Raw genomic sequence first — 27,329 nt, 5'->3', positions numbered from 1 at the left:
GTAAGTGTTTCACACGGCTCGGGGTAAGTAGAGTTCAGCCGGCTACTCGGCTCTGTTTACAAACAACCTGATACTCTATAGACATATTACCACCAGTGATGGCAGCACGGTAGAGAATGTACCTCGTATTGTAAGGCCAATGCAGCCAGTGTCAGAGAGGTACAAAAGACCCATCCCGAGCCAGGAGAGGTGTATTAGAGGAACACAGGACATTAGAGAGACTGTTCAAAGAGTAGCAAGGTAATACCAGATTGAGAGCCCCACAGATCCAGATGGAGAGACACATCCATCTCATCAAGGCCCTACAAACCCAGTATGGAGAGAAGACTCGGTATGGAGAGACACTTCCACCCCCCCTACACAACCCTACAGACCCGGTATGGGATTCACATCCAAAGCCACACAGTCCTTCAGACCCAGTACAAAGAGACACATCAATCCTGTTACAGTCCTATAGACCCAAAATGGAGAGACACAGCCAGCCCATCACAGCAGTTGAGGCTTGGCATGGATAGACAAAGTCATCCAGTCACAGCCCTAGGAAAGACACATTCATCTCATGACAGCCCTGGTATGCAAAGACATAACCATCCCCTCACAGCCCTACAGATGTAGTATCAAGAGACACATCCACCCTCTCTCAGCTCTACTGGCCTGGATCGAATAAACAGAACCATCTCCCCACAGCCTTACAGACCCAGTATGGAGAAACACAACCATCCCCTCACAGTACTACACACCCATAATGGAGAGACACAACCATCCCCTCACAGTACCACACACCCATAATGGAGAGACACAACCATCCCCTCACAACCGTAAAGATCCAGGAATTGACAGACTTGTCCACCCCCTCAGAGCCTTACAGACCTAGTTTGGAGAGAAACATCCAACCCATAACAGCCCTACAGAACTGAGTTTCAGTAAGGAGAGACACAACCATCCCTTCACAGCCCTACAAACCCCATATGGAGAAACACAACCATCCCCTCACAGTACTACACACCCATAAAGGAGAGACACAACCATCCCCTCACAACCGTAAAGATCCAGGAATTGACAGACTTGTCCATCCCCTATTCACCCTCTCACAGCCCTACAGGCCTAGAATGAAGAGAAACATCCAACCCATAACAGCCCTACAGAACTGAGTTTCAGTAAGGAGAGACACAACCATCCCCTATTAGAACAACTAACAGGCCCCCAGGGCAGATAACACTACTATAGTGGTGAGTATGCAAGGTGATGATTATTGGAAATAGACTGATCCTCTAGCTGTTTGCTGTAACTTTGTTTGCCTTCACCTAAAACAAAATCGCCAAGCTTTGTAGATCACGTGATCCGTAACCATAAAAGAAAGCACTTTCTCTTGAATAAGAACAATATTTTGTTGAAGTTGACAATTTTTATCTGTGATCACTACATAGCACCACACACTTGTCCACCATCCACATCATCATGCAATTTGTTGTACAATTTCTCCTGAGTACGCTGATGCCTCATATGTGTTAGAAAACTACTGTTGTACATTGTAGTGCCCGTACATTGTGCCCACCTTGTGCTTCTGGAGGCATGCACCCTTAAATTAGGTGGGCTCTTATCACTACAGAAATGCCAGACATGTGGATGCTAAATCTGATTTAGGCACACTGGCTCAGAAGGGAGGGGGGAATTTAGATTTGGGAGCACAGAATTCACTGGATTTCTTTTGGGTGGCAAGAAGCCATAGCACTTTTCCAGAGCCTTTGCACTACCAGTACCCCTGAAAGATCTATTTACTATAATGAGGCAGCAGCGTTACTCTGGACTCCATTGGGCCTCTGTTCAGCAGTGTCTTTTTTATCCAGAGGTGCAGAAAACTGTGGGCGACCGCGCTTTTATGCACGCTTCAAAATACGGAAAACGCCGGATTACAGGTCAGTGTTCACAGTGTCTCCATCTGTCTCATTATAGGGAATCTTCTGCCGGGGGTTCCATCTCAATCACATATTTCAGAGATTTACATGGAAATCCCGATGTAAGCGCTCAGCGCAGAGCGCAGGATAAATATGGGTCAAGCCTTACAGCGATCTTTGGGAGGCAGAATGAACAAATCAACAGCAGGTGAAGAATTGGTTTTATTTATTTTCTATGCTGTTCCTGGTGCGGTATAAGTGATTAGGCGACTTTATTCTTCGTGTCGGTGCGATTACAGCAATACCACACTAGAAAAACCATTTTTTTGCAAAACAATGTTTTTGCATCATAATATTTTGAGAGCTATAAGTTTTCTATATTTCAGCTGACAGAGTCATGTCAGTGTTTTTTTTTGTGGGATGAGGTGATGTTTTTATTGGTACCATTTTTGGGGACATAACTTTTTTTGTTCGCTTTCTATTCTGATTTTTAGGAGGCAGAATGAACAAAGACCAGCAATTCAGGAATTTTTGGGGGGGTTTGTTCTTTTAATGCCGTTCTACATGTGGTAAAAGTGATAAGGCAGATTTATCCTTTGCGTCAGTATGATTACAGCTATACCACATTTATATCATTTTATATAAAATAATTGTTTTTGCATCACTTTATTCTGAGAGCTATAAATTTTGTATTTCTCCGCTGATGGAGTTGTATTGGGGCTTGTTTTTGCAGGACAAGATGACGTTTACAGCTATACCATTTTTATTTCAATTCGACGTTTTGATTACGTTTTATTCCACTTTTGTTCGGCAGTACGGCGAAAAATCATAGTTTTTTGCCACGTTTTTTATTTATTTTTTTACGGTGTTCACTGAAGCAGTTAACAGTTTTATAGATCAGGTCGTCCTGACGATAACAAATATAGTATATACTTTTCGGTTCATTTTTATTTTTACATAAATGTACTCATTTATTGGTATAATTTTTTTTTCATTTTTTAAATTTATTTTGTGTTTTTTTTTTTATATATATATTTTTTTTTACTTTTTTAGTTAGTCCCTCTATGGGACTTCAACCTTTATTTCTCTGATCACTAGTCTCATACATTGCAATACAGATGTATTGCAATGCATGAGACCTGTCAGTTCTACACTGGCAGATGACCGGTCTAACAGGCTACCATAGCTGACAGACCCGGAGGTCTTTATATGACCTCTGGCATGACAACTCTTGGCTTCCCCATGATCACGTCACATGGGTGCTGGAGGGATGAGAGTAGTCCCCTCCCTCTTACAAACGTCTCAATGACACGATTGCTAGAAGATAGGAAAGGATTAACTTCACTGGTACCTGAGCCAATCCGGTCCCGATGATGTCGCTGGTCAGAACTACCACCGCTTGTAGGACTCTGGGGATCTCGAGCTCTGCAAAACTGCTGACCATAGAGTATTATCGGCGCTGCGCAAAGCCCAGCAAACGCTGATGTTTATTTACCATTGGTGGATGGGAACAGGTTAATGTAACCGAATTGCAAAAATGATTTTTAGCCCGAAATTTACACATTTAGCTAAAAAAATTGTTACCAAAAGGGTACAACCCACAATATACAGTATATACTCGTATATACAGTATATGTATGTATATTGCGATTTAATTCCCCCTTCCCCTTCAGAGAACCAGAGTACTTTTACTTTTCGGTCTACTCGAGGATCACATCACTTGAATATCACTTGATATATAGTAATACATCTCGGACAGCCATGATTGTTGTGGCCTCACATAGACACACCCGGAGCTGACCCCAGCCACCCTAATTGAGATCTAGATCTGGAGCCGATCGAGCGAGAGTTGGGTTCAGTCAAGATCTGTGTGTATGTGAAAACAATCAGCCCCGGACGCTGTGTGCAGTAAACACCTCATGTTGTACCTTTCAGCATAGATGTCAAGTTTCCCCAGATCGTCCGAAAGTCCAATGAGAGCGTCCAGAGTCCCCACCTAACAAGACATGAAGTGTTAGACAGGTTACCTCAGGAAAATGCTTTATCTATATATCCCATATCTATCTCATATCTATCTATCTAACTATCCCATATCTATCTATCTATCTATCTATCTATCATCTATCTATCCCATATCTATCTATCTATCTATCTATCTATCTATCTATCTCATATCTATCTATCTATCTCATATCTATCTCATATCTATCTATCTATCTATCTATCTATCTATCTATCTATCTCATATCTATCTATCTCATATCTATCTATCTATCTCATATCTATCTCATATCTATCTATCTATCTATCTATCTATCTATCTATCTATCTATCATCTATCTATCTCATATCTATCTATCTATCTCATATCTATCTCATATCTATCTATCTATCTATCTATCTATCTCATATCTATCTATCCCATATCTATCTATCATCTATCTATCTCATATTTATCTATCTCATATCTATCTATCTTTCTATCTATCTATCTATCTATCTATCTATCTATCTATCTATCCCATATCTATCTATCAATCTCATATATATCTATCTCATATCTATCTATCTATCTATCTATCTCATATCTATCTATCTATCTATCTATCTAATATCTATCTATCTATCTATCTATCTATCTATCTATCTATCTATCTATCTATCTATCTATCTATCTATTATCTATCCATTATCTATCTCATATCTATCTATCTATCTATCTATCTATCTATCTATCTATCTATCTATCTCATATCTATCTATCTATTATCTATCTATCTCATATTTATCTATCTATCTCATATCTATCTATCTATCTATCCTATATCTATAATAATAATAATCTTTATTTTTATATAGCGCTAACATATTCCGCAGCGCTTTACAGTTTGCACACATTATCATCGCTGTCCCCGATGGGGCTCACAATCTAGATTCCCTATCAGTATGTCTTTGGAATGTGGGAGGAAACCGGAGTACCCGGAGGAAACCCACGCAAACACGGAGAGAACATACAAACTCTTTGCAGATGTTGTCCTGAGTGGGATTAGAACCCAGGACCCCAGTGCTGCAAGGCTGCTGTGCTAACCACTACACCACCGTATCTATCTATTTATCTATCAATCTATCTATCTATCTCATATCTATCTCTCTATCCTATATCTATCTATCTCATATCTATCTATCTATCTATTTATCTATCTATTATCTATCTATCTATCTATCTATCTATCTATCTATCTATCTATCAATCTATCTATCTCATACCTATCTATCTATCTATCCCATATCTATCTATATATCTATCTATCTCATATCTATCTTTCTATCTATCTATTATCTATCTCATATCTATCTATCTATCTATCTATCTATCTATCTATCTATCTATCTATCCCATATCTATCAATCTATCATCTATCAATCTATCATCTATCTATCTATCAATTGAATTCAAATGAGCTTTATTGGCAGGACTAAGTACACGTTAGCATTGCCAAAGCATATGGTAAAAATACGGGGGTGGGAGAGAGAGGCATATAGAGGTCCAGGATATATCAGACTCCTTTTAGAGGATAGGGGACATGTCTATGGTGGGGTATAGGAGTCCATGACATATCAGGTTCTTTAGTCGGGGGATAGGAACATGTCCAGGGTGGGGTACAGGAGTCCATGACATATCAGGCTTCTCTTAGTCTGTGGCAGGCACTGACATATTCCGCTGCTACGGCCACTGCACTTTCCTCTTCCCCCAGTATAAGGCTACGTTCAGACTAGCGTTGTGCTAGTGTGCGTCGGGTTAGCGTCGGGCGACGCAGCGGCGACACACGCGTCATGCGCCCCTATGTTTAACATGGGGGACGTATGCGTTTTTGTTTGTTGCGTTGTGCGACGCATGCGTCTTTTTTGCCACAAGCGTCGGACCAAGAAAACGCAACAAGTTGCATTTTTCATGCGTCCGATTTTCGGCAAAAAACGACGCACGCGTCGCAAAACACAGCGTTTTTGCGTGCGTTTTGCCGCGTTTCTGCGTGCGTCGTGCGTTGCGTCGCCGACGCAGCGGCGCACAACGCTAGTCTGAACGTAGCCTTATCGGCAGTTTCTCTTCCTACTCCTTAAAGGTGAAGTCTGGGAGGAGATCAGACAGTCTCTTGAAGTGAGTGTCCCTCACTGCGGAGTATTTGGGGCACCTCAGCAGGAAGTGGGCCTCATCCTCCACGGCCTCCTGGGGGCACTGCTGGCAGGGTCTGCTCTCTCGGGGCTTGTAGTTCTGTCGGTGCCGCCCGGATTCGATGAGTAGGCTGTGGGCGCTCAGTCTGTACCGGCTCAGGATCTGTCGATCTTTGGGGTTTTCTAGTTTCTCTAGATATGGGGCCAGTTTGTACTCCCTCTGTAGATTCCGGTATATTGTCAGTTTCTTGGATTTGTTTATGTCGTTCCTCCAGATGCTGAGATATTCCTCTTTGACTTTGTGTACCATTTTCTGGATTTCACCTTTTGTCAGGCCATGGAGGTTGATGGCTTGGTCAGACTGGCTTTGGGTACTTTTTCTTGGGAGGCTTCCTGAGGCTTCCTGGTGTAGGAGGGCTTTGTGATGGTAGGAGCTGGGACTGCTACTTTGTAGATGAGCCTTGAATGACAGTACCTTCTTCATTATTGCGATGTGTAGTGGGAATCTGCCCAGCTCTGCTCGGCAGGCGCTGTTTGATGTGCTCCGATGGACTTGGAGAAGATGCTTGCAGAACTCTAGGTGGAATATTTCTGTCGGCCCAGCGTCCCACTTTGGGTATGAGGCTCGGCCCCAGACCTCACTACTGTACAGAAGGATTGGGGCAATGATGGAGTCAAAGATTTTTAGCCAGACGGTTACTGGTGATTTGAGATGGTACAGACGTCTTCTGATGGCATAGAAGGCTTTGGATGCCTTGTCTTTTAGTGACTCTATGGCTTGCTTGAGTTCTAGGCCCAGGTAGGTGTACCTGTTGGTTTCTGTAAGTGGACGGTTGTCTATCATAAAGGTAGGATGGCCAGTGGGTTTCTGCTTTCTTTTCGGGAACACCATGATATTAGTTTTTTTTTCGTTGATTGGCAGTGCCCATGTGCTGCTGAAGGTCTCTAGGATTTTCAGATGATCTCGGAGGCCTTTCTCAGTTGGTGATAACAGCACGATGTCATCTACATACAGATCATCTGCATACATTTATCTATCTATCTATCTATCTATCTATCTATCTATCTATCTATCTATTCAAATTCAAATGAGCTTTATTGGCAGGACTAAGTACATGTTAGCATTGCCAAAGCATATGGTAAAAATACGGGGGTGGGGGAGGGGGGGCATATAGAGGTCCAGGGAATATCAAATTCCTTTTAGAGGATAGGGGATGTTTCCAGGGTGGGGTATAGGAGTCCATGACATATCGGGCTCTTTAGTCGGGGGATAGGGATATGTCCAGTGTTGGGGTACGGGAGTCCATGACATATCAGGCTCCTCTTAGTCTGTGGCAGGCACTGACATATTCCGCTGCTACGGCCACTGCACTTTCCTCTTCCCCCAGTATTATCGGCAGTTTCTCTTCCTCCTCCTTGGAGGTGAAATCTGGGAGGAGATCAGACAGCCTTTTGAAGTGAGTGTCCCTCACTGCGGAGTATTTGGGGCACCTCAGCAGGAAGTGGGCCTCATCCTCCACGGCCTCCTGGGGGCACTGCTGGCAGAGTCTGTTCTCTCGAGGCTTGTAGTTCTGTCGGTGCCGCCCGGATTCGATGAGTAGGCTGTGGGCGCTCAGTCTGTACCGGCTCAGGATCTGTCGATCTTTGGGGTTTTCTAGTTTCTCTAGATATGGGGCCAGTTTGTACTCCCTCTGTAGATTCCGGTATATTGTCAGTTTCTGGGATTTGTTTATGTCGTTCCTCCAGATGCTGAGATATTCCTCTTTGACTTTGACTAGATATCTATCTATCTATCTATCTATCTATCTATCTATCTATCTATCTATCTATCTATCTATCTATCTATCTATCTATCTATCCCATATCTAGTTGGAGCGCCCCCAGACGCAGGGCCACAGGTTACTTGGTACCGGTCCTCTCTGTCTCAGTTCTGGGGTTGTAACGGTGGCTGGACCCGGTCCGTGACCCTGCTAAGGGGCGTCCAATAAAAAGGAGTGATGGTAGTTTGTCAAGGTTTTGTGACGCCACCTGTGGTATTCGGCCAGTGAGACCGACGCTGCTCGGGGTCCACTGGGGTGATGTTATGGCAGCTAGATGGTATACCTTCCCACAGGTGAAGTGTGTCCCCAGGGCTTCCTGATAATGTAGATGGCGATGGTGTGAGGTGCAGTCAATAACGAGGACACAGGGTTGCAGTCTCTTTACCTCTGCACGGTTAACAGGGCTGTCTGAGACCGGCCGGTCCGAAGGCACATCCAGAATTCCCTTTGCAGGTGGAAATCGTTGCCTACCACTAGCGCCTGTGTGTTGTAGTGCTTCCCTGCTGAGCATTCGGGATAGTCCTCACAACTTCTGTTCTCGTTCGTTCCAGTTCTTTCTAGTTCTTTCTATTCTCCGTCCCCCAGGTTTGTTATGGCTAGGACGCACACATTTGACGGGTAGGCTCGGAGCTCTTCCGGGACCCTAGAGATGCCCCTCTCCACGCGTTGACCCCTATGTCTGCTTAGGTGATGTAAGGTAGACAGCCAACCTATAATTAACTGTCCTGCGGTATTTGAAGTAAGGCCTGAAGTCAGTTACTTCCTCGGTGTTCACCGGCTACGCGCCTTAGTAGTATGTTGCCGTTTTTGGGACACGACTCCTACTGGCTCTCCTTTGTGCTTTGATCTCATTTCTCACTGTCCACAATATCCTTCGCTTCGTGTCCTTTCTTTGGATGCCGCCGCAGATAGCGAAGGCGCGGCTCCGTAACATTCTATCCTTGTCGCTAGGTGCCTGCCAGGTTCCCACGCCTGACAGGGACCCCCCTGAATCTTCCCCCGCAACACCCCCTGCCACGGGATGTTGCCTGAACAAAACCCAGTCAGCTTCTGACTAACTTCCTATCCAACCCTTAGTTTTACCAGTGTGAGGAGTGGCCTAATAAATAAAACTCTTTGCTCCCCCTAGTGGCCGGAGTGTGAAGTGTAATGTGTGCTGGTGATACCTGGTCAGGAGAACTCCTTTAGTGCCATCAGACGTACCATCACTCCCTTTAGTGGCAGAGCGATACTACTGCAACGACCAGGTCTCTGGGGCGCTGCATATCTATCTATCTATCTATCTCATATCTATCTATTATCCATCTATCCCATATCTATCTCCTATCTATCTATCTATCTATCTATCTATCTATCTATCTATCTATCTATCATCGATCTATTTATCCCATATCTATCTATCTCATATCTATCTATCTATCTATCTATCTATCTATCTATCTATCTATCTATCTATCTATCTATCTATCCCATATCTATCTTTTATCTATCTATTTATCCCATATCTATCTATCTATCTATCTATCTATCTATCTATCTATCCCATATCTATCTCCTATCTATCTATCTATCTATCTATCTATCTATCTATCTATCTATCTCATATCTATCTATCTATCCCATATCTATCCATCCATCCATCCATCTACATATCTCCTATTTATTTATGTAAGCACCGGCAGACACAGACAGAGGACTCCTGTGCATTAATGTGTCTATGATAGAAATTTTTTGCCACTCTGGAGGTGGTAGTGGCCCCCTGACTTTCTGGGCCCCTGTGCGGCTTCCCAGTTACATGTCCACTTCTGTGTCTAACGTCTGAATAGATTTTGGTCGCGGGTCATGAGTTCCATGTGACTTTGCTCTCCAGGACCACGATGCAGGCAGCGGGTGACTACGACACGCACATGACCTTTCTGCAAATTTGCTGAATTTATTGAAGTTTTATATGATAAGTTTATAACAAGGCGCAGACGTATTCTAAGTCTTCTGTTGTGGCCTGAACCTTACGACTATTTCACAACAAATACAAACTGTATTTTGGAAACAAAATGAGTAAAAAAGAGAAAAGATTCAAGGATTCCGCTTCCACCTTGTACCTTCAGGATAAAGTCACATAATAGAGGATAACAGACAGGCTTTGTTACCGCTCACTCTTCTCTGCCGGGCTCCCCATGTAGGTGGTGATAATCTACAACACACAGGTAGTCTGCCCTCACCTTCAGGTCAGGTATGATGAACTTTGAGTTGTCGGACAGGTTGGCCTTAGAAGTGACAGTATTCATCCTCTCCAGGGCTGTTAGATTGGTCTTATCTCCAGGAACTGAAATCAACCAAAACTCCGACATTTTCTACTTTTATGAGGAGCGTCAGGCACTGGAAGACATAGTGTTACAGTATGTCAAGGAAAGAAAGCCGACAGCTCTGTTACATCACTGTGTGTCATGCCGTAAGATATAATAAGTAATACATGTACATATACTAAGTAATACATACTCTAAGTAATGCATACACTAAGTAATATATATATATACACCGACTAATACATGTATATACACTGAGTAATACATATACAGTACAGACCAAAAGTTTGGACACACCTTCTCATTTAAAGATTTTTCTGTATTTTCATGACTATGAAAATTGTACATTCACACTGAAGGCATCAAAACTATGAATTAACACATGTGGAATTATATACTTAACAAAAAAGTGTGAAACAACTGAAATTATGTCTTATTTTCTAGGTTCTTCAAAGTAGCCACCTTTTGCTTTGATGACTGTTTTGCACACTCTTGGCATTCTCTTGATGAGCTTCAAGAGGTAGTCACCGGGAATGGTCTTTCAACAATCTTGAGGGAGTTCCCAGAGATGCTTAGCACTTGTTGGCCCTTTTGCCTTCACTCTGCGGTCCAGCTCACCCCAAACCATCTCGATTGGGTTCAGGTCTGGTGACTGTGGAGGCCTGGTCATCTGGCGCAGCACCCCATCACTCTCCTTCTTGGTCAAATAGCCCTTACACAGCCTGGAGGTGTGTTTGGGGTCATTGTCCTGTGTAAAAATAAATGATGGTCCAACTAAACGCAAACCGGATGGAATAGCATGCCGCTGCAAGATGCTGTGGTAGCCATGCTGGTTCAGTATGGCTTCAATTTTGAATAAATCCCCAACAGTGTCACCAGCAAAGCACCCCCACACCATCACACCTCCACCCCCATTCTTCACGGTGGGAACCAGGCATGTAGAGTCCATCCGTTCACCTTTTCTGCATCGCACAAAAACACGGTGGTTGGAACCAAAGATCTGAAATTTGGACTCATCAGACCAAAGCACAGATTTCCACTGGTCTAATGTCCATTCCTTGTGTTCTTTAGCCCAAACAAGTCTCTTCTGCTTGTTGCCTGTCCTTAGCAGTGGTTTCCTAGCAGCTATTTTACCATGAAGGCCTGCTGCACAAAGTCTCCTCTTAACAGTTGTTATAGAGATGTGTCTGCTGCTAGAACTCTGTGGCATTGACCTGGTCTCTAATCTGAGCTGCTGTTATCTGTTGTGAATTCTGTTATCGAATTTCCTCCTGTGGTCATGAATGGTACTTCGGCGAGTTCTGTCCATGGACTCCCTCTGGTGGCTGTGAGTGGAGCTGCTGCTTCTGAGGTTCCTTCCACAGGTGACGGAGTTTATTCTTTGGCTGGCTGCTCTATTTAACTCCACTCAGATCGTTACTCCATGCCAGCAGTCAATGTTCTTGTACTGGTTCAGTTCGCTCTTGGATCTTTCTTGTGACCTGTCTACTCCAGCAGAAGCTAAGTCCCTGCTAGTTTATTATTTGTTCATTGTTTTCTTGTCCAGCTTGCTATCATGATTTTGCCTTGCTAGCTGGAAGCTCTGGGATGCAGAGTGGCACCTCCGCACCGTGAGTCGGTGCGGAGGTCTTTTTGCACACTCTGCGTGGTCTTTTGTAGTTTTTTGTGCTGACCGCAAAGATACCTTTCCTATCCTCAGTCTGTTTAGTAAGTCTGGCCTCCCTTTGCTGAAACCTGTTTCATTTCTGTGTATGTGACTTCATCTTAACTCACAGTCAATATATGTGGGGGGCTGCCTTTTCCTTTGGGGAATTTCTCTGAGGCAAGGTAGGCTTTATTTTCTATTTCTAGGGCTAGTTAGCTCTTAGGCTGTGAAGAGGTGTCTAGGCAGTGTTAGGTACGCTCCACGGCTATTTCTAGTTGTGTGATAGGATTAGGGGTTGCGGTCAGCAGAGCTCCCACTTCCCAGAGCTTGTCCTGTGTAAGTTTAACCATCAGGTCGTTCCGGGTGCTCCTAACCACCAGGTCCATAACAGTTATCCTGCGATTTCTGAGGCTGGTGACTCGGATAAACTTTTCCTCAGAAGCAGAGGTGACTCTTGGTCTTCCTTTCCTGGGGCGGTCCTCATGTGTGCCAGTTTCTTTGTAGCGCTTGATGGTTTTTGCCACTGCACTTGGGGACACTTTCAAAGTTTTCCCAATTTTTCGGACTGACTGACCTTCATTTCTTAAAGCAATGATGGCCACTCGTTTTTCTTTACTTAGCTGCTTTTTTCTTGCCATAATACAAATTCTAACAGTCTATTCAGTAGGACTATCAGCTGTGTATCCACCAGACTTCTGCACAACACAACTGATGGTCCCAACCCCATTTATAAGGCAAGAAATCCCACTTATTAAACCTGACAGGGCACACCTGTGAAGTGAAAACCATTCCCGGTGACTACCTCTTGAAGCTCATCAAGAGAATGCAAAGAGTGTGCAAAGCAGTTATCAAAGCAAAAGGTGGATACTTTGCAGAACCTAGAAATATAAGACAAATTTTCAGTTGTTTCACACTTTTTTTGTTAAGTATATAATTCCCCATGTGTTAATTCATAGTTTTGATGCCTTCAGTGTGAATGTACAATTTTCATAATCATGAAAATACAGAAAAATCTTTAAATGAGAAGGTGTGTCCAAACTTTTGGTCTGTACCATATATATGCTGAGTAATACATGTACATACACTGAGTAATACATGTACATACACCGACTAATACATGTACATACACTGACTAATACATGTACATACACTGAGTAATGCATATCCATGCGCCACTTGTACATGTATTAGTCAGCTTCCTTCAAAGATATAAAATCTTTGGAGGGAGCTGAAGCTGAATGTCATCCAGCGACATCCCCGAAACCTGAAAGATCTGGGGAAGATCTGTATGGAGGAGTGGGCCAAAATCCCTGCTGCAGTGTGTGCAAATTTGGTCAAGAACTACAGGAAACGTCTGACCTCTGTAATTGCAAACAAAGGTTTCTGTACCAAATATTAAGTTCTATTTTGCTATTGGAGAAATTTCTGCTGCCTGCAACATCCTCCAACAAAACTGGTTTGGCAGTGGGTCAGTAATTGTGGGGGGTGGCATTTGTTTGGAGGGCCGCACAGCCCTCCATGTGCTCGCCAGAGGTAGCCTGACTGCCATTAGGTACTGAGAGGAGATTCTCAGAGCCATTATGAGAACACTAGATGGTGGCCCGATTCTAACGCATCGGGTATTCCAGAATATGCATGTCCTCGTAGTATATTGCCCAGCCACGTAGGTTATTGCCCAGTCACGTATATAAACCAAACCAAAAACAGAGATCCCTTAAAAAATAACTTTTAATAGTATCATTAAAAAGACTATATTTATCCCAGATTAATATAAATATAAAACAGTATTATATGTACCTAGTGGACCCTAGACCGAACTACAATGAGTCCTACCTGGCAGTGGAGGTTGGCACCCTACTTTTCTGCGGTTGGCGCCCCCACTCCTCGACGACTAGCCCTTTAAAGCCCTATCAAAGACCTATAATAAGGAAAAAGCTAAATAGCCCTGTTATCAACACCTAGACTAGTACCCTGCCTGCCAGTGGAGGTTGGCACCCTAATTTACTGCGGTAGGCGCCCCCACTCAACGGCGGCTAGCCCTAGGGTCCCTAACACTCCCTAAAAATTGGGATAGACAAAAAGATATTGTCCCACAAACACCACCGATACCCGTAGAAAAAAAGAGAGAAAAAAGAGAAAAAATAATATAATAAAGCCAAAAAAAAAAATATATATATATATATATAATCTCAGAAACAATAGGAAAAAAAAAAAATATTACTATATTCAATAGATGTAACATAGAGGGTAAGCAAAAACTGCTATGATGAAAGCAATATATTTCCCTCCAGATAAATATCAATATAGGCCAAATACGGGTATACTGGGTGCAATGATATTAATGTCCACAGACAACCCAGCACTTAAATGAAAACCACTTTTGTGACACTACATAATATATCAGATGTTCAATATAAAATAACAAGTAGTGTGTGTCCATGAATATGGCGTCACCACAATGACAAAAAGTGGAAAAAAAGGACAATTCAAAAGACAGCAACTGGGAACACAGTCACCACTTGGTAATAGAGTGGCGAAGGCTCATCAGAATGTAAAACATGAGACTGCAAGGACACAATCGTCCTAATGATGCAAAAATAGACAATCTTGATTAAGCATCACCAATATACTCATCTATTTGCTGTTTTCTCATGATTAGGATCCAGCTGCTGCCACAAGATACAGAGCGGTTACATCTAATTTGATATCACCAGCATCTGTCAAATGGTCCCCATACAATGCCCGACGCGTTTCCCCCCCATAGGGAATGGCGGGGGTTCATCAGGGGTGATAGATTCATGCACAAGATGAAGGTACTGTCGCGGCAAGCGCCACTCACCAAATACGCCTTTTTATACAGAAACTGAACGCACACCGGAAGCGTCAACGGGACTGTACCGGAAATGAAGTCACCAAGACGCCCCGGGTGCGAGGTGCCACATCATGCGAGCCTGGCCACAAGAAAATGGAGGGGCGGCCAAAGACAATGTCCTCACAACTATGGCCGATATAGGCCGCGCATGCGCTTTAAGGCACTGCTCGAAACCGGAGCAATGTACCGGCGCAAGCGCTCTAAGATGTACCAGACAATGATAATCCTCCACTAGAGGCCGACCTTAATATAATGCGAAGCACCACATCATGCCCACTTGGCCCGGCCACAAGAAAATGGAGGAGCGGCCAAGAACAGAAACACACGGCCATGGCCGATTGCACATGCGCATAAACGCGCTACCTGAACAAAACGCCAGCTAATGCACACTACAGAAAACCAGTGGATGCTAGGCGGTAGTAATGCTCTAGAGGCCGATAATGTAGTGCAAAGCACCGCATAATGCTAGCTTGGCCGCAATGGAACCATCAGAAAAAAGGTCACAAAGGTATGGACAAATCTGAACGCGCTGAGCACAAAGGCCAAGTGATAGCAACAGCGCTGTGAACACCCAATTAAATACTAAGGATTGTCAGTACAAAAGGCTATTAGTATAACACAGGTCAGTGAAATATGAACCTGATAAATGGTGAGTGACCAATTGGACAAATACTACATGAAATAAATAAAGTCAAAATAATACAAAATAATGAAAAAGGTCAAACAATGCGACCATAAATATACATAAATATTATAAATGACCAAAAAGAAAATCTGACCCTGTTATTGGCAAGTTTGTTAAGCGACATTGGCAGATACTTAAATCTGACCCTGTTATACCCGTATTTGGCCTATATTGATATTTATCTGGAGGGAAATATATTGCTTTCATCATAGCAGTTTTTGCTTACCCTCTATGTTACATCTATTGAATATAGTAATATTTTTTTTTTTTTCCTGTTGTTTCTGAGATTATATATATATATATATTTTTTTTTTTTTTTTTTGGCTTTATTATATTATTTTTTCTCTTTTTTCTCTCTTTTTTTCTAAGGGTATCGGTGGTGTTTGTGGGACAATATCTTTTTGTCTATCCCAATTTTTAGGGAGTGTTAGGGACCCTAGGGCTAGCCGCCGTTGAGTGGGGGCGCCTACCGCAGTAAATTAGGGTGCCAACCTCCACTGGCAGGCAGGGTACTAGTCTAGGTGTTGATAACAGGGCTATTTAGCTTTTTCCTTATTATAGGTCTTTGATAGGGCTTTAAAGGGCTAGTCGTCGAGGAGTGGGGGCGCCAACCGCAGAAAAGTAGGGTGCCAACCTCCACTGCCAGGTAGGACTCATTGTAGTTCGGTCTAGGGTCCACTAGGTACATTTAATACTGTTTTATATTTATATTAATCTGGGATAAATATAGTCTTTTTAATGATACTATTAAAAGTTATTTTTTAAGGGATCTCTGTTTTTGGTTTGGTTTATATACTTTTCTGAGATTCTGGATTATTTGTGAGGGTTTTTTTTTGGTTTTCTTCTTGTGATGGCCAGTTTTCTTTCGGGACCACTGGACAATAAAAGATGGCTTGATGATGCTAGGGAGGTATTTTCTGACATTGAGGGTCAGAGTGGCTCTACATCCACCCCTACTCTGAGATCACTGTTCTCAGATCTTTTGGCAGCATACAAAAATAATATAAAGTCATGGTGGGAGGTCCAGTCCTTGGATAATTATATCAAACATAAAATTGTACCACGTGGTCTTATAATACATCTGCTACCAGCCCCCAGGTGCGTGTCCCCCACACTACTAGCTAAGTGGGAGGAAGAGTCAGTGGCCTCATCATTGAGGTTTATGCATATTCTTTTAGAGGAGGAGAAAAAGACTCTAGAGAACTCCTCAATTAAATTGAAAGAACTTGTGGATAATATCCTCAAATATAAGAGTGACTCTGAGTTTTCCAACAAGGAGGAATCCCTTAAAAACTCTGTTGAGAAATTCCATCTAGAGATTAAGGATAGGAAGCATAAACGTTTTGTGAAGGATTGTGCAGAATTTAAAGAGAAGAGGGCTTATCCCTCGTTGCAAATCACCACAGCAACAAGGGGTGACATCTCCTCCTCAGACATTGACTCCTCCGACATAGACTCAGCACCTAGGGGGGCAGTATCCAAACAATTCTCCAGACCAAAGAATCGTGGTAGAAGGGGTGGACGAAGATGGCAAAATTATGGATCAGACAGGGGGTATCAACCCTCTACCTCCTCGTCTTCCTCTTTTTTAGAGGACCGGGGGGGGGTTCATGTACCATCTACGGAATCGAAACCCTATCAGCCATCAAAAGTAGTGACACAGTTTGAACAGGATGACAATCAGATTATCAATCTGTCATCATATACACTCACCATGTCTGAGAAACAAGTGCTTAAAAAGGGTCTTACCTTTGTTCCAACAATGCGCTTTGATCCGTTTACTTGGATCAAGGACCTCAATCTTTTTACTAGGAAACTTAGGTGGAGGAATTTTTTCTACAAAAATGATTTACAGAAATGTCAACAACTGGGTATCTCGGCTGAGGACCTTAATGACTTTGAAATCCTTACGGAGCTTAGTGAGGAAGGCAGCAGGGTTGCTGGTGAGGGCCCCTTCTCGGATCTTAAACCAACGAGCAGTAGAATGCCACCATCCTGTGATTTTGGCAGTATTGATGTCTTCCAGAAATTGGTGACGGATGAGATTAATAATATCATTCCAAGTTTAGACTCGACTCATCCTAATTTGACACACTCAGAAAGGAAGTCTTTGAATGACTTGAAGAATAATACATCTTTAGTCATTAAGCCTTCCGATAAAGGTGGTAATACTGTCATTATGGATCACGAGAAGTATATTGAAATGTGTATGTCTATTCTATCTGATGTATCATCTTATGAAATATTGAAGGGTGACCCTACGGCTAAATATACTGCTGAATTATCTAGGCTGGTGACACGGGCCTTTGAGTCCAAATTGATATCTAAAAATTAATTCAGTTTTCTTTTACCTAAGTTTCCTATGGTGTCAACTTTTTATGCTTTACCCAAAATCCATAAGGGGTATAATCCCCTTAAGGGCCGGCCCATAGTGTCAGGGGTTGATTCTTTGTCCCAAAATTCGAGCATATATCTGGATAGACTTTTAAGATCTTTTGTCACGGCTTTGCCATCCTATATTAGGGATACGAGTGACTTATTGACAACGATAGAGGGGATCACGGTTGAACCTGATACTATCATCGCCTCCATTGATGTGGAGGCGTTGTATAGTAGTATTCGACACAAAGATGGTCTTAAGGCTATTGGGTATTACATCAGTAGCAGGGGCATTCATTGTGGACGGCATAACACATTTATTTTGGAGCTTCTTGACTTTGTGCTACAGCGTAACTATTTTGTTTTGCGGTAGGTACTACCACCAGCTCAGGGGCACAGCGATGGGGAGCCCTTGTGCTCCCACTTACGCTAATTTGCTCCTGGGCTGGTGGGAGGACACGTTGATTTTTAAAGACGAGGATGAGATCTGGAGCCCCAGGATTTTTTTCTGGGGCCGATATATCGATGACATCCTGGTCCTCTGGAGGGGTGATGCTTGTTCCTTTTCTGCTTTTGTGGCATATCTCAATACTACCATTGAAGGCTTATTTTTTACCTTTGAGATTGGGGGACATAGCATCAACTTCCTTGATGTCAACATTTGTAGACAAGTGGATGGCTCTCTCAGCACAACTATTTTTCGTAAATCAACAGCTACAAATAGTCTGCTGAGATGGGAGAGCCACCATCCCTTTCCGTTGAAGAGGGGTATCCCCAAAGGACAGTTCCTGCGACTTCGTAGGAACTGTTCCTCCCTAAATGACTTCGAGAGGAAGTCGCTGGAACTTGGGGACCGGTTTAGGGCAAGGGGCTATCCGCAGGATGTGATAGACTCTGCTTACCAGGTAGCACTGAGATCCAATAGATCATCCTTGCTGGTACCAAAGACTGAAATTGAGACGTCAACTGTCACACGACTTATTGGTACGTTCGATGATCAATCTAGGAGGGTCTATGAGATTTTTAAGCGACATTGGCAAATACTTAAATCTGACCCTGTTATTGGCAAGTTTGTATCCTTCCATCCGTCAATTACTTATAGAAGGGGGAGATCTATTAAGGATAGTGTCGTTCACAGTCACTTTATCCCTCCAAAAAAACAGAGTACGTGGCTTGCAAATAGGTCCGTAGGCACTTTTAAATGCGGACATTGTTCCTTTTGTAAATATATTGACGTGTCTAAGACCTTTAGGAGTTCGGCCACAGGCAGGATTTTTTCTAATAGACAGTTTGCCAATTGCAGAACGACTGGTTTGGTGTATCTCTGTACTTGTTCTTGTCCCAGAGACTATGTCGGTAAAACGAAACGTGAACTACGTGTCCGCATGAGTGAACACCTTGGTGATATTAGACACAATAGAGATACACCACTAGCGAGACATGTCAACATTGAACATGGGGGTGATAGTGGCTGCCTCTCATTTAAGGTCATTGAAGTGATCACTCCTACGGTCAGACTCGGAGATTTTGACAGAAAAATATTACAACGTGAATCCAGGTGGACATATTTATTGAAATCGGTGAGCCCTTTGGGCCTCAATGAGCAGTTGTCCTTTGCTAGTTTCGTATAGCCATGTGGGGTGGTTCTCTGTATTTCTTTTTGGTCATTTATAATATTTATGTATATTTATGGTCGCATTGTTTGACCTTTTTCATTATTTTGTATTATTTTGACTTTATTTATTTCATGTAGTATTTGTCCAATTGGTCACTCACCATTTATCAGGTTCATATTTCACTGACCTGTGTTATACTAATAGCCTTTTGTACTGACAATCCTTAGTATTTAATTGGGTGTTCACAGCGCTGTTGCTATCACTTGGCCTTTGTGCTCAGCGCGTTCAGATTTGTCCATACCTTTGTGACCTTTTTTCTGATGGTTCCATTGCGGCCAAGCTAGCATTATGCGGTGCTTTGCACTACATTATCGGCCTCTAGAGCATTACTACCGCCTAGCATCCACTGGTTTTCTCTAGTGTGCATTAGCTGGCGTTTTGTTCAGGTAGCGCGTTTATGCGCATGTGCAATCGGCCATGGCCGTGTGTTTCTGTTCTTGGCCGCTCCTCCATTTTCTTGTGGCCGGGCCAAGTGGGCATGATGTGGTGCTTCGCATTATATTAAGGTCGGCCTCTAGTGGAGGATTATCATTGTCTGGTACATCTTAGAGCGCTTGCGCCGGTACATTGCTCCGGTTTCGAGCAGTGCCTTAAAGCGCATGCGCGGCCTATATCGGCCATAGTTGTGAGGACATTGTCTTTGGCCGCCCCTCCATTTTCTTGTGGCCAGGCTCGCATGATATGGCACCTCACACCCGGGGCGTCTTGGTGACTTCATTTCCGGTACAGTCCCGTTGACGCTTCCAGTGTGCGTTCAGTTTCTGCATAAAAAGGCGTATTTGGTGAGTGGCGCTTGCCGCGACAGTACCTTCATCTTGTGCATGAATCTATCACCCCTGATGAACCCCCGCCATTCCCTATGGGGGGGAAACGCGTCGGGCATTGTATGGGGACCATTTGACAGATGCTGGTGATATCAAATTAGATGTAACCGCTCTGTATCTTGTGGCAGCAGCTGGATCCTAATCATGAGAAAACAGCAAATAGATGAGTATATTGGTGATGCTTAATCAAGATTGTCTATTTTTGCATCATTAGGACGATTGTGTCCTTGCAGTCTCATGTTTTACATTCTGATGAGCCTTCGCCACTCTATTACCAAGTGGTGACTGTGTTCCCAGTTGCTGTCTTTTGAATTGTCCTTTTTTTCCACTTTTTGTCATTGTGGTGACGCCATATTCATGGACACACACTACTTGTTATTTTATATTGAACATCTGATATATTATGTAGTGTCACAAAAGTGGTTTTCATTTAAGTGCTGGGTTGTCTGTGGACATTAATATCATTGCACCCAGTATACCCGTATTTGGCCTATATTGATATTTATCTGGAGGGAAATATATTGCTTTCATCATAGCAGTTTTTGCTTACCCTCTATGTTACATCTATTGAATATAGTAATATTTTTTTTTTCCTGTTGTTTCTGAGATTATATATATATATTTTATTTTTTTTTGGCTTTATTATATTATTTTTTCTCTTTTTTCTCTCTTTTTTTCTACGGGTATCGGTGGTGTTTGTGGGACAATATCTTTTTGTCTATCCCAATTTTAGGGAGTGTTAGGGACCCTAGGGCTAGCCGCCGTTGAGTGGGGGTGCCTACCGCAGTAAATTAGGGTGCCAACCTCCACTGGCAGGCAGGGTACTAGTCTAGGTGTTGATAACAGGGCTATTTAGCTTTTTCCTTATTATAGGTCTTTGATAGGGCTTTAAAGGGCTAGTCGTCGAGGAGTGGGGGCGCCAACCGCAGAAAAGTAGGGTGCCAACCTCCACTGCCAGGTAGGACTCATTGTAGTTCGGTCTAGGGTCCACTAGGTACATTTAATACTGTTTTATATTTATATTAATCTGGGATAAATATAGTCTTTTTAATGATACTATTAAAAGTTATTTTTTAAGGGATCTCTGTTTTTGGTTTGGTTCATATACTTTTCTGAGATTCTGGATTATTTGTGAGGGTTTTTTTTTTTTTTTTGTTTTTTTTTTATTGCCCAGTCACGTAGTATATTGCCCAGTCACGTAGTATATTGCCCAATCATGTAGTATATTGCCCAGTCACGTAGTATATTGCCCAGTCACGTAGTATATTGCCCAGCCACGTAGTATATTGCCCAATCATGTAGTATATTGCCCAGTCACGTAGTATATTGCCCAGTCACGTAGTATATTGCCCAGCCACGTAGTATATTGCCCAGTCACGTAGTATATTGCCCAGTCACGTAGTATATTGCCCAGTCACGTAGTATATTGCCCAGCCACGTAGTATATTGCCCAGTCACGTAGTATATTGCCCAGCCACGTATGTTATTGCCCAGTCACGTAGTATATTGCCCAGCCACGTAGTATATTGCCCAGTCACGTAGTATATTGCCCAGCTACGTAGGTTATTGCCCAGTCACGTAGTATATTGCCCAATCATGTAGTATATTGCCCAGTCACGTAGTATATTGCCCAGTCACGTACTATATTGCCCAGCCACGTAGTATATTGCCCAGCCACGTAGTATATTGCCCAATCATGTAGTATATTGCCCAGTCACGTAGTATATTGCCCAGTCACATAGTATATTGCCCAGCCACGTAGTATATTGCCCAGTCACGTAGTATATTGCCCAGCCACGTAGGTTATTGCCCAGTCATGTAGTATATTGCCCAGCCACGTAGTATATTGCCCAATCATGTAGTATATTGCCCAGTCACGTAGTATATTGCCCAGTCACGTAGTATATTGCCCAGCCACGTAGTATATTGCCCAGTCACGTAGTATATTGTCCAGTCACGTAGTATATTGCCCAGCCACGTAGTATATTGCCCAATCATGTAGTATATTGCCCAGTCACGTAGTATATTGCCCAGTCACGTAGTATATTGCCCAGCCACGTAGTATATTGCCCAGCCACGTAGTATATTGCCCAGCCATGTAGTATATTGCCCAGCCACGTAGTATATTGCCCAGCCACGTAGTATATTGCCCAGCCACGTAGTATATTTCCCAATCATGTAGTATATTGCCCAGCCACGTAGTATATTGCCCAGCCACGTAGTATATTGCCCAGTCACGTACTATATTGCCCAGCCACGTAGTATATTGCCCAATCATGTAGTATATTGCCCAGCCATGTAGTATATTGCCCAGCCACGTAGTATATTGCCCAGCCACGTAGTATACAGCACAGAGCCACGTAGTATACAGCACAGCCCATGTAGTATATTGCCCAGCCACGTAGTTCACAGCACAGAGCCACGTAGTATAAAGCACAGCCCACGTAGTATATTGCCCAGCCACATAGTATATTGCCCAGCCACGTAGTATATTGCCCAGCAACGTAGTATATTGCTCAGCCACGTAGTATACAGCACAGAGCCACGTAGTATACAGCACAGCCCATGTAGTATATTGCCCAGCCACGTAGTATATTGCCCAGCCATGTAGTATTCAGCACAGCCCACGTAGTATATTGCCCAGCCACGTAGTATATTGCCCAGCCACGTAGTATATTGCCCAATCATGTAGGATATTGCCCAGCCACGTAGTATATTGCCCAGCCACGTAGTATATTGCCCAGCCACGTAGTTTATTGCCCAATCATGTAGTATATTGCCCAGCCACGTAGTATATTGCCCAGCCACGTAGTATATTGCCCAGTCACGTAGTATATTGCCCAGCCACGTAGTATATTGCCCAATCATGTAGTATATTGCCCAGCCACATAGTATATTGCCCAGCCATGTAGTATATTGCCCAGCCACGTAGTGTATTGCCCAGCCACGTAGTATACAGCACAGAGCCACGTAGTATACAGCACAGCCCATGTAGTATATTGCCCAGCCACGTAGTATACAGCACAGAGCCACGTAGTATACAGCACAGCCCATGTAGTATATTGCCCAGCCACGTAGTATATTGCCCAGCCACGTAGTATACAGCACAGCCAACGTAGTATATTGCCCAGCCACGTAGTATATTGCCCAGCCACGTAGTATATTGGCCAGCCACGTAGTATATAGCACAGACACGTATTATATTGAACAGCCACGTAGTATATTGCCCAGCCACGTAGTTCACAGCACAGAGCCACGTAGTATACAGCACAGCCCACATAGTATATTGCCCAGCCACATAGTATATTGTCCAGCCACGTAGTATATTGGCCAGCCACGTAGTATATAGCACAGACACGTAGTATATTGCACAGCGATGTAGTATATAGCACAGGCACAGAGTATATACTCACTTTCCGTCCGCAGCTGTCACCGCCGCATGTGCTGCGCTGTCTCTTGCAGTCGCAGCCGTCATGAATAACCACGGCTGTTATCACTGACCGCGGCCGCAAATTTAGTCCCCAGCTTTTGGCGGCGGTAGGCCCAACAACGCCCATGGTCCCGGCCGACTCCGCCCCCTTTACAGCGCTTCTGGCCGGGCCTGTATGGAGTGGGCGGGGACTTGCTCTGCATGCTTCCTGGCCTCCCCTGCCCTTTTGTCTACGCCCACTGGCTGGCCTCGACCAATGAATATCCGGGACAGACAGACGGAAGTGCCCCTTAGACAATTATATAGATAGATATGCAGGTGCCCTGAGCCTTGGGCTCCTTCTGATACATGACAATGCTAGGCCTCCTGTGGCTGAAGTGTGTCAGCAGTTTCTGCATGATGAAGGCATTGATGCTATGTGCTGGCCTGCCCATTCCCCAGATCTGAATCCATTTGAGCACATGTCTCTCATTCCATTCACCAACGCCACGGTGCACCACAGACTGTCCAGGAGTTGGCTGATGCTTTAATCCAGATTTGGGAGGAGATCCCTCAGGAGAACATTCACTGCCTCATCAGAAGCATGCCCAGGCATTGTAGGAAGGTCATACAGGCACGTGGAGGCCACACACACTACTGAGCATCATTTCCTTGTCTTGAGGCATTTCCACTGATCAGCCTGTAATTTGATTTTCCTGTTCAAATAATTTTTATTATAACTTTGAAATTTAATATTAGCATGTGGAAATAATCATATAGTCAGCTCGCAAGGGTAATTTGATTTTCCACTTTGATTTTGAGCATCATTCCAACTCCAGACCTCCATGGGATATTCATTTTGATTTACATTGATAATTTTTATGCTTCATTGTTCTCAACGCATTTCACTATGTAATGAATAAAGATTTACAACTGGACTATTTCATTCAGTGATATCTAGGATTTGGTACTTTAGTGTTCCCTTTATTTTTTTTGAGCGGTGTATATATGTATTACTTAGTGTAAAAGTATAGTGTAAGTAATACATGTGAATATACAGCGTAATACATACAAATATACTAAGTAATACATATGCTAAGTAATAAATGCACTACATAATACACATGCAAATAATAAGTACAATTCTGACTGATGACCCCCCAGATGAATGCTCCCTCCTGCAGGAAAAGCTGTCACACAGTACACCGCACTCCTCATAGGGGGGATCGGGTGTCTTGTACCTGCGATATTACCTGAGGTGTGGGATTACTGCGTGGAAGAGGTGTCAGAGAGACTGCTAATGTGACATTCAGCAAGATGAAGCAGGAATGACAGACCCTAAATGGCTGATCGGGAGATTTAAAGCAATTTCCTAATCTAAATCCCAAATACGGTAGTTTACTTTCTAAACAGATATCACAGGCACCCCAGGGCTCACAGGGAGGCGAGAATTCATAATCCCCCTTTCCCCAATATATATATATATATCACTGGTAATATAGAATTCTAAATGACTCCAATGTGAAGCACACAAGCCATAAAATAACAAAATCATTCTAAGGGTGTAGTCAGACGGTGGTATAAATCGGCCACAGATCAGAACGCACGGACTGTCCGGCAGCTCTCCCCCCTGACTGTGGCAGCCCCATGTATTTCTGTGCAGCTGCCAGGCTCGGGTCAGAAGAGCCGACGGCCAGTCCGAGCATTGCGTTCCTTTATATACAGAATATTCATATGTCTACGCCCTAATCGTAGCCACACTTATTGGCCCGCCTTTATTAACAAGCATCAATTAAGCATCTGGATTTTTTTTCTTCATCAGTTTACCGGATGAGATTTTTATCCATTATTGATCTGTGCGTCCGTTTTTTCTCGTATGCCAAAGAACAAAAAAAAAAATCAAAGCTAAACAGTAAAAAAATAAAAGGACTTAGATAACGCACGCTATTTTTTTTTTCTTGGTCCACCCAAAAACACGAGCGTGTGAGGGGGTCCCATAGATTGTAATGGGTAGACGTTCGAAAGAATACGTAGGTGAAAAACGTGTCTGAATGAGGTCTAAAAAGAGAGAAGAGTTTGAAAAATCGAAGGCAAATTTATTAAAAGGCGGCCGCCTATAATAAAAAAACACCGTAAGTCGCATTCTGATCTTTCAAACCTTGTTCCGAGTCGTTTGTCCAATTGATAATTATATTATTCATTGATTATTATTACTAATTTGACCTGAACTGTGTCTCCCAGGAAGCCATACCCACTTTTAACTTTCACGAGTCAGTAAAAAAAAAAGTGTCAAAACTTTGTAGAATTCGCGGATATTTCGTTGTGGGTTTTGGTACATTTTACAGCAAAACCCGGTGTAACGTCGATAGATCTTATTCTTTCAATGTTCGCATTTTTTTTTCCAAATAGGAAATGTCAGCGCAAAATCGCCGTTGTCAATAAAAACTGGAAAATGTTCAAAAATTACGGAAATAAAAAAAAAAGTCTGTGACTTTGATAGGATAAATGTGCAATGCCTAACCCTGACCTACACAAATGCAGAAGGATTATGCCCTTACCTGGGTGTATGTGCTGCGTTCTGTGCGCTGTGCCAGTCCGGGGCACCTCCTTGCAGCCTCCTCTCCTGCACACCAATGCTGCACCTCACCCTGCCGAGCCTCCCTTTATGTGTGGAGCATCAGTAGGTGGCACCTGTCATCCAGCTCAGTGCTGTCCCCTGCAGGCGCTGTTCACACTGCTCCCGTCACCTCCCAATCATCAGGACCTTATCTACAGCCAAACACCCAGACAATTCAATATATCTATATTCCTGCTGTCAAATATCGAAAACATGCAGAAATCATAAAAAAAAGTGATGATAACAAGTGAAAAAGAAAAATATAACAAATACCAATACCGTAAAAAATTCTTTTAACCCTTTCACCTTCACTTTCCTGACCAGACCAAAATTTTTTTTAATTCTGATCAGTATCCCTTTAGGGGTTAATAACTCTGGTACACTGTGATTCTGAGACTGTTCTTTAGCGACACATTGTACTTTATGTTAGTGGTAAATTAAGGTCGAATTTTGTTTTTACGTCCATTTGTGAAAATATCAGAATTTTGGCAAAAATATTGAAAATTTGGCAATTTTTTTTTTTTCAAATTGTATATCCTTAAATCAGCCGGTCATGCTGTACAAAATAATTCATAAAGGATGTTTCCCATATGTCTGCTTCACATCAGTATTATTTTTTCAACGTCTTTTTTTTTTCGTTAGGAAGTTAGAAGGGTTACAAGTTTATCGTACATTTCGAATTTTTGCAACAAAAAATGTACAGAAAAGGTATTTTTTAAGGGACCGCATCACGTTTGATGACAAAAAATGCCAAAAACGTGACACCCTATTAAAAACTACACCCATCAAAGTCCTCAAAATCCACATTCAAAAATGTATTAACCCTTCCGTTGCGTCACAGGCATTAAAGCAACGTAGAAGAAAAAAATGAACATTTTAATTTTTCTTCACAAAAATGTTCATTTAGACCATACATTTTGCATTTTTACAAGGGTAACAGGAGAAAACGTACCATACAATTTATTGTGATATTTCTTCCTGAGTACGCAGATACCTCTTATGTGGGGGAAAACTACTATTTGGGCGCACAGCAG

General features: G+C 42.9%; 1 protein-coding gene across 1 annotated transcript in view; it reads right to left on the bottom strand.

The window, feature by feature from the left end:
• ATP6V1C2 (ATPase H+ transporting V1 subunit C2) overlaps positions 1 to 26,316 on the bottom strand; it is a 91,513-nt gene extending 65,197 nt beyond the window's left edge. Inside the window, exons 1-3 of the mRNA XM_069728094.1 lie at positions 26,237 to 26,316; positions 10,105 to 10,261; positions 3,824 to 3,891 (exon numbers count right to left, since the gene is read on the bottom strand). Coding sequence (XP_069584195.1) covers positions 3,824 to 3,891; positions 10,105 to 10,233 — 197 coding nt within the window. The 5' untranslated portion in view covers positions 10,234 to 10,261; positions 26,237 to 26,316. The remainder of the gene's footprint in view (positions 1 to 3,823; positions 3,892 to 10,104; positions 10,262 to 26,236) is intronic.
• Positions 26,317 to 27,329: the final 1,013 nt, after the last annotated feature.

Source organism: Ranitomeya imitator, chromosome 5 (assembly GCF_032444005.1).
Source record: "Ranitomeya imitator isolate aRanImi1 chromosome 5, aRanImi1.pri, whole genome shotgun sequence".
Taxonomy (NCBI): Eukaryota; Metazoa; Chordata; class Amphibia; order Anura; family Dendrobatidae; genus Ranitomeya; species Ranitomeya imitator.
Note: the sequence above shows the minus strand (reverse complement) of the source record. Positions and strands in the feature narration are given on the sequence as shown.